Source organism: Phocoena sinus, chromosome 19, assembly GCF_008692025.1.
Source record: "Phocoena sinus isolate mPhoSin1 chromosome 19, mPhoSin1.pri, whole genome shotgun sequence".
In the NCBI taxonomy this organism is placed as follows: domain Eukaryota; kingdom Metazoa; phylum Chordata; class Mammalia; order Artiodactyla; family Phocoenidae; genus Phocoena; species Phocoena sinus.
The window spans coordinates 9,461,046-9,474,892 of record NC_045781.1 but is presented as its reverse complement, the minus strand read 5'-3'; the positions used below and the strand labels follow the sequence as shown (position 1 = coordinate 9,474,892).

General features: G+C 50.4%; 2 protein-coding genes across 5 annotated transcripts in view; one reads left to right on the top strand and one right to left on the bottom strand.

The window, feature by feature from the left end:
• CD3EAP (CD3e molecule associated protein) overlaps positions 1 to 1,819 on the top strand; it is a 3,062-nt gene extending 1,243 nt beyond the window's left edge. For both annotated transcript variants that reach the window (XM_032612265.1, XM_032612266.1), the window contains one exon: positions 111 to 1,819. In XM_032612265.1, coding sequence (XP_032468156.1) covers positions 111 to 1,524 — 1,414 coding nt within the window. In that variant the 3' untranslated portion in view covers positions 1,525 to 1,819. The remainder of the gene's footprint in view (positions 1 to 110) is intronic.
• The window catches only part of ERCC1 (ERCC excision repair 1, endonuclease non-catalytic subunit), a 27,796-nt gene continuing 15,595 nt past the window's right edge, over positions 1,647 to 13,847 (bottom strand). For all 3 annotated transcript variants that reach the window (XM_032612267.1, XM_032612269.1, XM_032612268.1), the window contains 7 exons: positions 11,646 to 11,749; positions 10,663 to 10,762; positions 9,598 to 9,674; positions 3,833 to 3,932; positions 2,375 to 2,446; positions 2,079 to 2,147; positions 1,647 to 1,757 (listed from right to left, as the gene is read on the bottom strand). In XM_032612267.1, coding sequence (XP_032468158.1) covers positions 1,704 to 1,757; positions 2,079 to 2,147; positions 2,375 to 2,446; positions 3,833 to 3,932; positions 9,598 to 9,674; positions 10,663 to 10,762; positions 11,646 to 11,749 — 576 coding nt within the window. In that variant the 3' untranslated portion in view covers positions 1,647 to 1,703. The remainder of the gene's footprint in view (positions 1,758 to 2,078; positions 2,148 to 2,374; positions 2,447 to 3,832; positions 3,933 to 9,597; positions 9,675 to 10,662; positions 10,763 to 11,645; positions 11,750 to 13,847) is intronic.

Here is a 13,847-nt window from a genome sequence, read left to right as displayed (position 1 = left end):
GAATTTAGAGGGGCTTTCCTGGGGAACCCAGAAATGCTGCTTCTCAGCTGCTGCCCCGTCTCACCAAAAGAATCTGACCAAGTTTCTGCCCTCCCCCTTTCTCCCTTCAGCCTCAATGGGCGACTCGTGCCTCTCTCTGGCTCCCGTATCTTGAAGGGCAAGTTGGCAGGCAAGCGGCACCGCTACCGGGTCCTCAGCAGCAGTGGCCCTCAGGCTGGAGGAGGAGCAACCCTGCTGGCCCCGTCAGCAGAGGCAGGAGGGGGACTCACCTCTGCCCCGGCGCTACAGGGCAGCCTGAGGATCTTTGAGGGTCCCCAGGAATCCCTAACAGGGACCCTGCTGCAGCCCATTCCAGCAAATCCCCCACCACAGATCCCTCCTGGCCTGAAGCCTCGGTTCTGCGCCTTTGGAGGCAGCCCACCAGTCACGGGGCCTGGGTCAGTCTTGGCGTTGAAGTCACTGGCTTCCGGGAAGAGGAAAAAGAAGAGGCATGTGTCAGAGGCCTCAGTTCCTCAGGAGGCAGTGAATGAGCCTGGGGCCCTGGAGGTGGACACAGCTTTGGGGTCCTCAGAGGTGGATGTGGGGAAGAAGAAAAAAAAGCAGCAGCTGAAAGACCTGGAGGTGACAGAGCCACTGGCAACAGAGCCTGCTGCTGAGATGCTGGAGCCTCTGGGAGCACTGTCCCCAGCCACCACCAAGAAGAGGAAAAAGAAGCCCAAAGAGGTAGAAATGGTCAAGCCAGAAATGGGGGTGCTAGAGTCAGAAGAAAAGATAGTGGAGCTGGAACTCATGGTCAAAAGTGAGCCTCTGGAAGAGATAGTCCTATCCCCCAGCAAGAAGAGGAAGAAGCAGACGGGGACAGAAGGGATGGAGCTGGTGGAGGGGACGATAGTTGAGCCTCAGCTGCAGGTGAAGACGGAGCCACAGGAGGAAGCCATCCCACTGCCGTCCTCGAAGAAGAAGAAAAAAGAAAAGCGGTACAAAGTGATGAGGGAGCCAGGGACTGAGGTTATAGAGCCAGAGATGAAAGCTCTGGAGCTCCCAGGGGAGATGACAGAGCCTGAGATGCCACATGAAGTGGAGCCACAGGCTGAGGCAGTTCTGGCATCCCCCAAAAAGAGAAGGAAGAAAGGAAAACGACAGAATGCAATTACGGAGCCAGGGACAGAGGTGGTGGAGCCACAGGAAGAGGTGATGGAGCCCGAGCCTCAGGCAGCTCTAGCATCCACCAAGAAAAAGAAGAAGAAAGAAAGAGGGCACAAAGCGACAGAGCCAGGGACTGAGATGATTAACCCACAAGGTGAGATGATGGAGCCTGAGCTGCCACGTGAGGGGCAGTCTGAGGCCGGGGCCGATCCGGCATCTACCAAGAAGAAGAAAAAGCGGGGCCAGGAAAGCTGGGTGCCAGAGACAGCATCCCAGGAGGAGATGCCAGAGCCGCTGCTGAATCCCGAGTCTGGGGAGGTGGCTCCCACGGGACAGGAGAGGAAGAGGAAGAAGAAGCCGCAGCAGGATCCCGTGTAAGTCTCCGCCAGCGAAACTGATGACTGCAACTCAGACAAGCTGAAAGTGGCCACCTGGGCCATCAGAAGGCGAGAGCAGAGAAGACCCCCACTCCCACTGACCACACCAGCACACCAGCCTGAGCCTGGACCAGGAAAAGTGCTTTATTGTTACACCAAGGGCCTCCTTGGCAGCAGAGGTCATCGGGGCACTTTCAAGAAGGGCTCGTGTAAGACATCAAACAACCTTCGAGCCTGGACGGGAGGGAGAAAGAAAAGGAAGCAGTCATTAAATGAGCCATTTGTTTGATACATCAGAGTGGGCTTTTGGTTCTTTTCCTCCTAGCTTGGAGGGGACTCGGGGGGCTAGGAGAGAAGTAGCCTGATCTGGATTCTATCCCAGACTGGCTGTGTGAGGTTGGGCTGGTCCACACCCTCTCTGGGCCTCAGTTTTCCCCATCTGTAGGAGAGGCACTGTGGGCCTTCCGAAACCTCAGAACTTTGGGGTCTGAGGCCCCATTTATTTGGGGCTCCCTCCTGCCCCCAACCCCTCAAGCCCATTCCCAGGGCTCTTACCTTCTGGGGCCCCAGGCCTGGGCACAAGGCCAGATCTTCCCGCGATGCAGCTATGAGCTGTTCCAGAGACTGAGGAAGGTAGGAGCGAACGATCAGGGGAGGTGAACACAAAACTCTCCCCTGCCCCAGCTGATGAGGGGTGTAAAATATTCCTGGAAGGAACTGATATCCTGCAGGAGGGCAGGGGAGGCAGGAAGGATGGGGGAGAGGACAGGGAGGTAGAAGGGACGCAGGGGGCTTCCTCAAAAAGCAAAGGGGGTAGAAATGCCAGTCGGCACAAGGGAATTGTTCGTTACCCCAAAAGTAGTCAGGAGGGTCTGACTGTCCGTTTTGTTGACTGACTTCACGGTGGTCAGACATTCAGTCACCTGGAAGGGAAGGAGGGGGCAGAGGTGGATTGGAAGAAAGGAGAACAAGACTGAGTCTGTGAGGGCGGCACTGGGTCACTGCTGTATCCCCAGACTGCCCTGCATGCGGGAGGAGCTCAGTAAATGCTTTGGGGGCATGTTTTTTGATTATGTGTTCTGATGATTAAAGGGTCATCTCAGGGACTTCCCAGGTGGCACAGAGGTTAAGAATCCACCTGCCAAGGCAGGGGACATGGGTTCGAGCCCTGGTCTGGGAAGATCTCACATGCCACGGAGCAACTAAGCCCATGCACCACAACTACTGAGCCTGTGCTCTAGAGCCTGCAAGCCACAACTACTGAAGCCTGCTCACCTAGAGCCCATGCTCTGCAATAAGAGAAGCCACCGCAACGAGAAGCCCGCGCACCACAACGAAGAGTAGCCCCCGCTCGCCGCAACTAGAGAAAGCCCGTGCGTAGCAACAAAGACCCAACACAGCCAAAACTAAATAATAATTAATTAAAAAAAAAAAAGTCATCTCAGAGTGATCCCCAACTAGCTGAGAGGGTGTTGGTCATGTGATTCGAAGATAAACGCCATTTATCTTGAGTTGGTTCTGCCCTGGGCACAGACCACAGGCTCTGAAGTTGGACCCGAGTTCAAAACCAGGCCCCGCTGCTTACTCCCTGTGACACCCTGGGCAAGGGAACTGACCTCTCTGGGCCTCCGTTTGCAGGCAAATGGGGGTCCTCATAGTACCCACCTCAGGGGTGGCTGTGGACATCCTCCATTACTCTATCATTGGAGCCCAGATTCAACAGTTCGTTCAGCAAATACTCCCTGAGCACTCACTGAGTGTACAGTGGTGCTGGGGACACAGCAGGGATCGAGACAGCCCCAGCCCTGCCCTCCTGGGGCTCCCAGTCCAGTTCGGGAGACAAATCAGTTCCAGACACAGTGACCCAGACAGGGCTGGGACTGAGGGAGCCCAGCGGGGGGGCCCTTGACCTGGGCTGGGTATCCGGGAGGACTTCCTGGAGAAGGAAGCATTAGAGCTGAGATGGGGGAAAGATGGGATTAGGGATCTAATCAAGGCAGAGGGAACAGGCACAGAGAAGCGACAGAATGCAGGGGCAGGGGGCAGACGGGGCTGCCGGGTCAAATAGGCAAGGCCTTGGAGAGCATGATGAGGGCACTGGGGAGCCACGGGAGGGTTTTGAGCAGGAAAGGGCAGGATCAGGTTTGTGCTTAGGAAGACCCCTCTCGCTGCTGTTTGGGCAGGAGAAGGGACTGGAAGCTGAGGGTGGGGTCGGGGAGGGAGAGGTATGACTCGAGATCAGAACTGCAGCTCATACCCCCAAGGAGGAGCTAGGGGGAGGCCCAGGCAGGGAGGTGAGGTGGCCTCACCCGGGAGACGAAGTCCTGCTCCAGCTTTTCCATCAGGAGGTCCGCCGGCTTCTGCTCGTAAGCCTTGTATGTCTCCAGGTACCGCCCGGCCTCCTCAGGGCTGGGGTGAGAGACATTCGGGTCAGGGGAAGGAGGGGTCATGTTTTAGATTAATTTCATTTGCTGGCTCCAAGAATTCCAAACTCTAATGTATAGAGGAATGAATGTTCTCAACCTCCCCCAAAATGTCCCCTGGCGGTAACCCTTGCTTGGAGCATCTTAACACATCTTTTCTGACTAAGGGCCAGAGGATGGGAGCCTGACCAGTTAGGTTCAGGCCCCGCTTCCCACCTGAGTTACCCTGGGCCAATGGTTTTCATCTCTCTGGGCCTCGGTTTCCTCATCTGTAAAGTGGGGGACAATTGACAATTAAGCGAGTCCACGCTAAGTGCCACACCTGGCGCTTAGAAGTCTATTTAAGAAATGTTAGCTCTTCTGGGAGGGAGGTCGGTGCACAGAGTTTGGCCAGGTTCGAGAGAGAAAAACCAAAAGTACCATTTCTTTTCCCAACCACAGGAAGACAACCTCATGAAGCAGTCAGCTCCCACTACCAAGAAAAATGGAGCTTTGAAGGTCTTTCATGTAGCACACCTTCAAAAGGAAAAAGCTCCGGACCCTGACTGCTGAATCTTTTACCACAACTAACCCAACTTCACAATCGCCATTCATTTTCCCATTAGGCACTGGGGTGTTTCTGACACGTAATTAACTGTTTCAAAGGTAGTTGAAACAACTAAATCATTAAAAGGGACTGTCTGTGTGTGGAATAAAGGAACAGGGAAAAGCTGGTCTTTTTTCTCTTTGGAACTCGAGGATATTGAGTTGAGTGGAAATAAAGTATTTGTCTTGAGGCATTTCCTTAGCCTTCAAAGTCTAGCTCGTAAGCAATGTTTGTTGATTAAACGTTGATTTATATTTTTGAAAGAAACACTCAGTTTTCTAATTCTGTGTTTTTTCCATGGGCTTTGTTGCTTTCCTCTCACTGTAGTGGGGATTATTACTGTTATTGTTATTAATCATTTGTTCAGGACACACAAGTTAGCGCGCTGTATCCGCTTCCTTGCTTTCACTTTTGCTCCACAGTACAACCAGGACGTCCTTCCACATCCACAGACGGAGGTCAATCTCATTTACTTAATGGGTCCAAAACATTCCCTAGTTTGGATGTAAAGACATGGGAAATATACCCTGTGTGGGGTCCCAGCTGCATTCCAGGCACTGTCCAAAGCCCTTTATGTTCAGAAGCTCTCCTGAGAGATCCTATAAGGCAGTTATTTTCAATCCACTACGCGGAGGGGGAAACAGACCAGCATTGCCCAAGATCACACGGTGAGGAGGAGAGACAGCTCCTTCAGTAGGTCTGTCTCACCTGGCTGGGCTCTCTATACTCCACTGTGCTACTTCCCACAGCAAAAAGAGCAATTTTTATACTTGCTTTTGTTTTAATATACAATGAATACATAAATACATTTTTCCAAATAGTCAAACAGTGTAGAGGTAACACACCCCCAGGGAGGGCACAGAATTACAAATACATTTACCCTTTGGCCTAAATACCCATTCCTGGGGTTCAGGGCAGTAGTGGGAGTGTTGCTGGTACCAGCAAAAGCTTGGAAATCCACCCAAGTGTCCACCATTAGGGCGCTACAGAGCTGGTCCATCTACACGGTAGAATATTGTATAGCTGAAAATGAAAATACTATATAGCTGAAATAGCAAATGAATTACCAAGATATGAAAAGACATAGAGGAACCTTAAAAGCCTATTGCTAGGACTTCTCTGGTGGCACAGTGGTTAAGAATCCGCCTGCCAGGGCTTCCCTGGTGGCGCAGTGGTTGAGTCCGCCTGCCGACACAGGGGACGTGGGTTCATACCCCGGTCCAGGAAGATCCTACATGCCGCGGAGCGGCTGGGCCCATGAGCCATGGCCGCTTAGCCTGCACGTCCGGAGCCTGTGCTCTGCAACAGGAGAGGCCACAACAGTGAGAGCCCCGCGTACCGCAAAAAAAAAAAAAAAAGAAAAAAAAAGAATCCGCCTGCCAATGTAGGGGACACGGGTTCGAGCCCTGGTCCGGGAAGATCCCACATGCCACAGAGCAACTGAGCCCGTGTGCCAGACTACTGAGCCTGCGCTCTAGAGCCCGCGAGCCACAACTACTGAAGCCCGTGCTCCGCAACGAGAAGCCACCGCAATGAGAAGCCCACGCACCGCAACAAAGAGTAGCCCCCGCTCGCCGCAACTAGAGCAAGCCCGCGCGCAGCAACGATCCAACGAAGGCAAAAAGGCACAGAGCTCTGAACCCTTGTAAATTCCTAAGTGATAAGAATGCCAGGAACATCTTTTGTTCCTCTGAGGAGACTCTGGATGGCTCCTGGATGGGGGCTGGTAGCCAGAAAGTCCAAGCCAGGATTAGAAGCTTGGAATTTTCAGCCCCACCTCCGAACCTCCAGAGGGGAGAGGGGCTGGAAATGGAGTTAATAAGTGATCATGCCTACGTGAGAAGCCTCCATAAAATCCCAACACTAGTACCGGGGTTTGGGGAGCTTCCAGGCTGGCGAACACATCCACACCGGGAGAATGACACACCCCAGCTCCACAGGGGCTCAGGCCCCTCCCCAGACCTTGCCCTATGTACCTCTTCATCCATGTCCTTTATCATATCCTTTAAGGAACTGGTAAGCAGAAGTAAGTGTTTCCCTGAGTTCTGTGAGCTGCACTAGCAAAATAATCAAACCTGAGGAAGGGGTCATTGGAGGTCCTGACCTATAGCCGGCTGGTCAGAGCACAGAGGATTCCCTGGGCTTGCGACTGGCGCCTGCAGTGTGTGTGTGATGGGGCAACGCTGCGAGCCCTTAACCTGTGGGATCTGACGGTATCTCCAGGTAGACAGTGTCAGAACTGAGCTAAGCTGTAGGACACCCAGCTGGCAGAGAACTGCTTGGTGTGGGGAAAATCCTCCACATATTTGGTGGCCAGCAGTGAAGGGCTTTGTGTGAGGAGTAAAGGAGACGCACAGGATGAAGAACTGGGTTTTCCAAACACACGAGAACTGTGGATTCTTCTATTTCAGCTACATACTGTATGATTCCAACTATATGACATCCTAGAAAAGGCAAAGCTACAGACAGTAAAAAGGTCAGAGGTTGCCAGGGGTTGGGGGAAGAAAGGGATGAAAAGGGGGAGCACGGAGGACCTTTCAGGGCAGTGAAATTATTCTGTAAAACAGTAACTATGGACACATCACACCCATAGCATGTAAACACAAAGAGAGAACCCTAATGTAAACTGTGGACTTTAGTTAATAATAACGGTATCTCAATATTAGTTCATCAGTTGTAACAAATGTACCACACTAATTAATACAAGATATAAATAATTGCACAAACTGTGTGCAGGGGGAGAGGGGGTATGTGGGAACTCTCTGTACTTTCCAATTTTTCTATAAACTTAAAATTTCTCTAAAAAAAGTCTATTAGTTTTTTTATGTGGACACTATATTAGAATACTACACAGCTATAAAAAATAATGAGGCTGCTCTCTACACCGATATAGAAAAGACCCAGATAATGACATGACCACACAAGGCACAGAACAGTATATATACTAGGCTTACTTCTGTCTGAGAAAGAAAATTAACATGTTTTCACACGTGTTTGCGTTTTATAGAAACGTTGGAAGGAAATAAAGAAACCAACAATAATGGTGACCTGTAAGGGTGAGGGGAGTAGAGTGGGAGAGAAGGGGCAGAAGAGAGAGACTTTTAAGGGCATATACTACCATTTATATATATATTGTATACACATATACAGTATCTGAAAGCAATATAAAAATGGCATATATATATATATATAAAATATATGTAGTTCAAAACTCAGAAGTGATTATATATCTTAGTATATATACTTATATGATATAGGTATATATTATATATACTTATAAAATATATAACTTATATAAATGTATTATACTTATATATTATGTATATACTCATATATACTTATATACACTTATAATATTTATATACTTACATTTTATAATACTTATATATACTTATATAATATATATACAGTATATATATAATCACCTCTGATTTTTCTTTTTAATTTTATTTTTTATTTATTTATTTATTTTTAAACATCTTTATTGGGGTATAATTGCTTTACAATGGTGTGTTAGTTTCTGCTTTATAACAAAGTGAATCAGCTATACATATACATATGTTCCCATATGTCTTCCCTCTTGCGTCTCCCTCCCTCCTCACCTCTGATTTTTTAACTAGATGAATATGCTACCTATTCTTTAACAAAAGAAACTAACCATTTCATATTCAGAAGAAAAGAGAAGGGCAGAGGATAGAAGTCTCCCGCCCCTCAGGACCTCCCCTTGTGCCATTCCCAAGGTTCAACGCTGTTCCCAGCTTGGACCCCTTGGAGCCCCTTCAGTTTGTTCACATCTGTATCTGTTCATAAACACGGCTCACTTTCCTTCCTTTTACACATAAATTAAACTATCATCCTGTTTGGTCCTGCAGCTTACTGCACAGATGGTGCCAGGAAGGCCCATGCCACTGTAGATCTGCACACCCAGGGAGGGATGATCGAAGGGGAGACATTCCGAGTGGGGGAATTTCTGCGTTGAAGAGTGTGTCTATTTCCTGTTTTAATAGCCAGTGAAGTCTCCTGCCGACCAAACATGCAGGTGCCCCTTTCATATTATCCATCTGATGTTTTCACCAAATTAATGGGTGAAAAATAACACCTCATTCTTTGAAAATTTACTTTTCCTGATAAGCTGTGTGGCTGATAGTTTTTTCATGTGTTCTTCGCAACCTGCATTAGACTTTTAAAAATCGGGCTATTTTTTTCTTACTGAATTGTAAGAGGCTCTTTATATATATATATATATATATATATATATATATATATATATATATATACATATATATATATACACACACACACATATATATGTATATATACATGTAAATATGTAATAAATGTTTAAATACACTCCTATGAATATAAATATTTATATATATTTGAACTGTATAAATATAAAATTTATATATACGTATATAAATTAGGGATCATAAGTCTTTGTTTTATATATATATACAAGTATTTTCTCTTAGTTTGTCACTTGTCTTTTAACTTTGTTTACAGTATCTCTTACCATGTGGAAGTTTTAAATTTTTAATTTACTCAAATTGGGTAACCTTTTCCTTTATGGTGTCTAGGTTTTGGGTCTTGTTTTGGAAGACTTTCCCTACCACAGGATCATAATAAATATATATATATTTTATAAGATTTCTTTGAATACTTTTACTGTAGTTTTGCTTTTTGTGTCTATAATTATCAAGATTTTGTTCTGATTGTGGTGTGAGGAAGGGATGTCTTCTTTTCCCTATTGGAGAGCCAATCAAAATAGTCTTTAGAAACCTAGACTTGAAATTAATTATTCAGCCAGATTTTATGTCTAACTCATAAGTGCCTAGTATGGTCCTGGGATTTGATGTATGTCACCTGCTTTTGTGCCTACAACCCTATAAGAAAGATATTAAGACCCTACTTTACAGATAAAGAAATTGAAGCCCAGAGAGGCAGTGCCTGGACCAGACTCACACAGAGAGTTCATGGGAGGAAGAAGGGCTGGGAAGATTTGGGGGCAGAAGGGGCAATAACTCTCAGGATAGAGCCTGACCTGGGAGGGGAGCCTCCATCTCACCTCCAGGCAAGGATTAGGGTGCAGTCGGCCAGGATGCACATCTTAGCCAGTTCCTTGAGGGCCTGCTGAGGATCTTTCTGAGTAGAGAAGAAAATTAGAATGAGGGATCTGGGAGAAAGCAAAGAATTATAGTCTTGGAAGCAGAGCAGCTTAGGGTGCCAAGAGCCTTTCACTCAACTGACACTCCCTAATCTCCAACTGGGTACCCAGCCTGTGCAGGACCCAGCAGTGACCGGGACAGCCCTGGTTGTGCCTTCCTGGGACTCACAGTGTGATGAGGGGGACAGACAGTCCCCAGTCAGTGATGACTCAAGAGTGGCCAGCGCTGGGGTGGGAGAGCCAGAGGAGTGTCTGTCCTACCTGGGGGATTAGGGAGAGCTTCCTAGAGGAGGGGATATCTGAGCTGGGACCTGAAGGAGGATGAGGAGTGAGGGCAACAGAGAGCAGAAAAGGGAATTCCAGGCATAGGGAACAGCATGTGCAAAGAAGGGAGGGGAAAGGCTTGAGGAAATACAATTCACCACTATGGGATGGAGGCTGTGAAATGAAAGGGTGATCACGTGGAAGCTTAGAGATGAACCAGGAGAGTTGGGCAGGGATCGGGTGACACTGGGCCTCACGGGCCATGGAGGGCACTAGGGGATCACGGAGGGGTTGGGACATCAGATCTGTGTGCCAGAAGACCCCTCTGACTACTGCAGGGTCGAAGCTGGAGGCCACAAGACAAGAAAAGAGGCTGGGGCAGGGACCCAGGCAAGAGGGGAAAGGGCCTGGATCAGGGCCCGGCTGTGAGGTTAGAATGAAACAGGTTCAAGAAGTATTGAAGTGGCAGAGGCCAGGGCCTGGTTGAAGGGGGAGTGGGGAAGGAGGAGACGGGTAATCTGACCCTCCACCTCCTGGCCAACACAGCTGTCCATCTCAGATGTGAGAAATTCCCCACTGGGGTTCCAACTTGCATTTCTCCTCAGAAGAGATTCAACAGTCTACCAGGCAACCAGGAGGCCCAAGGCTCCCCATTTCACAGATGGGGGCAGTGAGGCCCATGGAGGAGTGACCCCTGCTTACCACATCCACCTGGACGAGCAGGACCCGCAGGGCGAAGTTCTTCCCCAGGCTCTGCAGCCGCCCATGGATGTAGTCTGGGTGGAGGCTGTGGTAACGGAGGCTGGGGGGTGGGAGAGGGAGGGTTGGTAGGTCTCCAGCTAAGAGACCCCAGAAGCCCTTCTCCCCTCTTGCTGGAAGGCAGAGGGCTTGGGGAGCAAAGGCAGATCTGAGGCTCAGAGAGGTTAAGTGACTTGCCCAAGGTTACCCTTCAAGAAAGGGGCATGAGGGGACTGGCAGTGAGGGATGCCTGGCTCTGAATCCCTGGAAGGGTGGACCCCCAGATTCTAAACCTAGGAAGAGAAGGACTTTAGGTTTCAGGTAGAGACCAGGAAACCCTAGAGAGTGTATACCGGGGTCAGGGGGTGGTGCTGCACAGCTGGTCTTGGGAAGCAGGGCCCATCCCCGGGACTGCCTGCTTTGACCACAGAGTGCGCTGGCACGGACGGGGTGGGGTGGCTTTGCCACCCAGGAACAAAGGGACATGTCTGCTATAGCAGCTCTCATACACTGCAGGGAGGACAGGAACTTAGAAGTTTCACTTCCCCTGTCTGGAGAGGGGCCCCCAGGAGTGGAGGGAAACTTATTTAACTGTGGCGACAGTTACAGAAATCCTGGCTCCAGTCCTGGTGTCCAGGACATGAGTCCCCCTCCTCCCGCAGCCCCAGAGTCCAGGCGACCGGCCCCTCCTCCCTCAGACCCAAGATCCAGGCCCCGGGGCCCTCCTCCCTCAGACCCAGGATCCAGGCCCCCGTCCCTCCTCCCTCAGACCCAGAGTCCGGGGCCCAGCTCTTGCTTCCGACACCTCTAAGCCAAGATCTCTGCCTCCCACACAGGGTCACACCTAGGCCCGGGCCGTGCCCAGAGGTCTCCCATACGATGGCTGAGAACACCCAGAGCACAGCCCTCGCAGGCCATCTTGAGGGTGGGTGGCCCCCAGAGCTCACCTGAGGAAGAGGGCACAGGTGCTCTGGCCCAGCACGTAGTCGGGAAGCACATCGCCAAACTCCCAGGGCACGTTGCGCACGAACCTCAGCACGGGGTTGCCCCTCTGGCGGGGGGAGAACGGAAGCCATTAGCAGAGTGACCCTGGGCCCACCGCCACCCCAGAGCCCCTCCCCCCACCTCCTGCTTTGCACCCGGGGCTTCTCCAGCTCTGCCCTCCTCCTCTCCCCAGACTCCTCCTCCTCCGCAGCCTGGAATGTTCTTGGTACTGGGGCTCTGCCCTAGGCCCCTCCTCCCTGGCCCTAGGCCTTAACTAAAGGGTCCCTGGGTCTCTCTCCAGCTCAGCCCTGTCCCCAGCCCCAGCTCGTATGTCCTTGGTCCACTGGACACCTGTCCCCAGGGATCTACCTCACTGCACTCGGCACTGGCCTCCACACCTGCTCCCCCTCCCAGCCCCAACTCAGGGCCGGCCCCACCATCCAGAGACCCAGGCCTTGTCCTACAAGCTTCCCTCTCCCCCTCATCCACCAGGTGGGACATCTACCTTCTAAGCATCCCCCATGAATTCCTCCCCCTCCACTGCCATGGCCTCCACCCCACCTCCTCCTGGTCTCCTGCCCCAGTGGTATCCCCTCCTGGCCACCCTCCAAACAGGAGCCAGACGGCTCTTCCTAAAGCACAAAGCTGCCCCTCTCCAGCTCTAAGCCCTGCCATGGCTTCCCAGTGCCCTCAGGAGGAAGCTCCTCACCGTGGCCTGTGACCCTCCACAAGGTCAGAGCCCCGAAAGCCTGGTATCTGCCCAGCAGACTCCTCTCTCTAAACACCCCTCACAGACTTTCCTGGTGGCACGGTGGTTAAGAATCCGCCTACCAATACAGGGGACACGCGCTGGATCCCTGGTCCAGGAAGGTCCCACAAGCCGCGGTGCAACTAAGCCCGCGAGCCACAACTACTGAGCCCATGTGCCACAACTGCTGAAGCCCACGCGCCTAGAGCCCGTGCTCTGCAACAAGAGATGTCACTGCAATGAGAAGCCCGCGCACTGTGACGAAGAGTAGCCCCCGCTCGCCGCAACTAGAAAAAGCCCACGCGCAGCAATGAAGACCCAATGCAGCCAAAAGAAATAAGTAAACCCCCGCCTCATGCTCTACCCTGTAGCCCAAGACCAAAATACTTTGAGCAGGTCAAGCTCTGATCTATTCAGGTATCTGAGTGCCTACTGTGTGTCTAAGTGCTGGGGATACAGCCGTGACCAAGAGGACATAGATCCCTGCCCTCGTGGGGGACACAGACATTAAACAAAAGCATCTCAGGGACGAACATGTAATTACCAAGTGAGGTGGAATTCAGCTCTAATAAGGGTGTGGTATCTGCTCTCGGGGTGGACTGTGGAGTGGTCAGAGCAGCTGGGGTGGGAAGGGTCTGCAGGGGTCCCAAGTCCCACAGGCTCTGGGCCATCTGAACCTGAGCCACTGGGAGCCATGGAAGGGCCTTGGGCAAGGGAGGGGCGGGATCCAATTTTATTTATTTTTTTTAATTGATGCACAGTTGATTTACAATGTCATGTTAATTTCTGCTGTCCAGCAAAGTGATTCAGTTATACATATATATTATATATATATATATATATATATATATATATATATACACATTTTAAAATATTCTTTTCCATCACGGTTTATCACAGAATATTGCATATAATTTTCTGTGCTATACAGTAGGACCTTGTTGTTTATCCCGATTTTAATTTTTTTTTTTTTTTTTTTTTTTTTTTGCGGTACGTGGGCCTCTCACTGTTGTGGCCTCTCCTGTTGCGGAGCACAGGCTCCGGACGCGCAGGCTCAGCAGCCATGGCTCACGGGCCCAGCCGCTCCGCGGCATGTGGGATCTTCCCGGACCGGGGCACGAACCCGTGTCCCCTGCATCGGCAGGCGGACTCTCTACCACTGCGCCACCAGGGAAGCCCCCCAATTTTAATTTTTAAAGAAGTATTTTGTCCACTTCACACCCATTAGAATGACTGAAATCCAAAAGACAGACAATGACAAGTGGTGACGATATGGTGAGAATGGAACCTTCATCCACTGCTGGTGGGAATATAAAATGATGCAGCCTTTTAGAAGACAGTTGGGGGTACCTGAGAAAGTTGAACATACAGTTACCATACGACCCAGCAAATCCACTCCTAGATAAATACCCAAGAG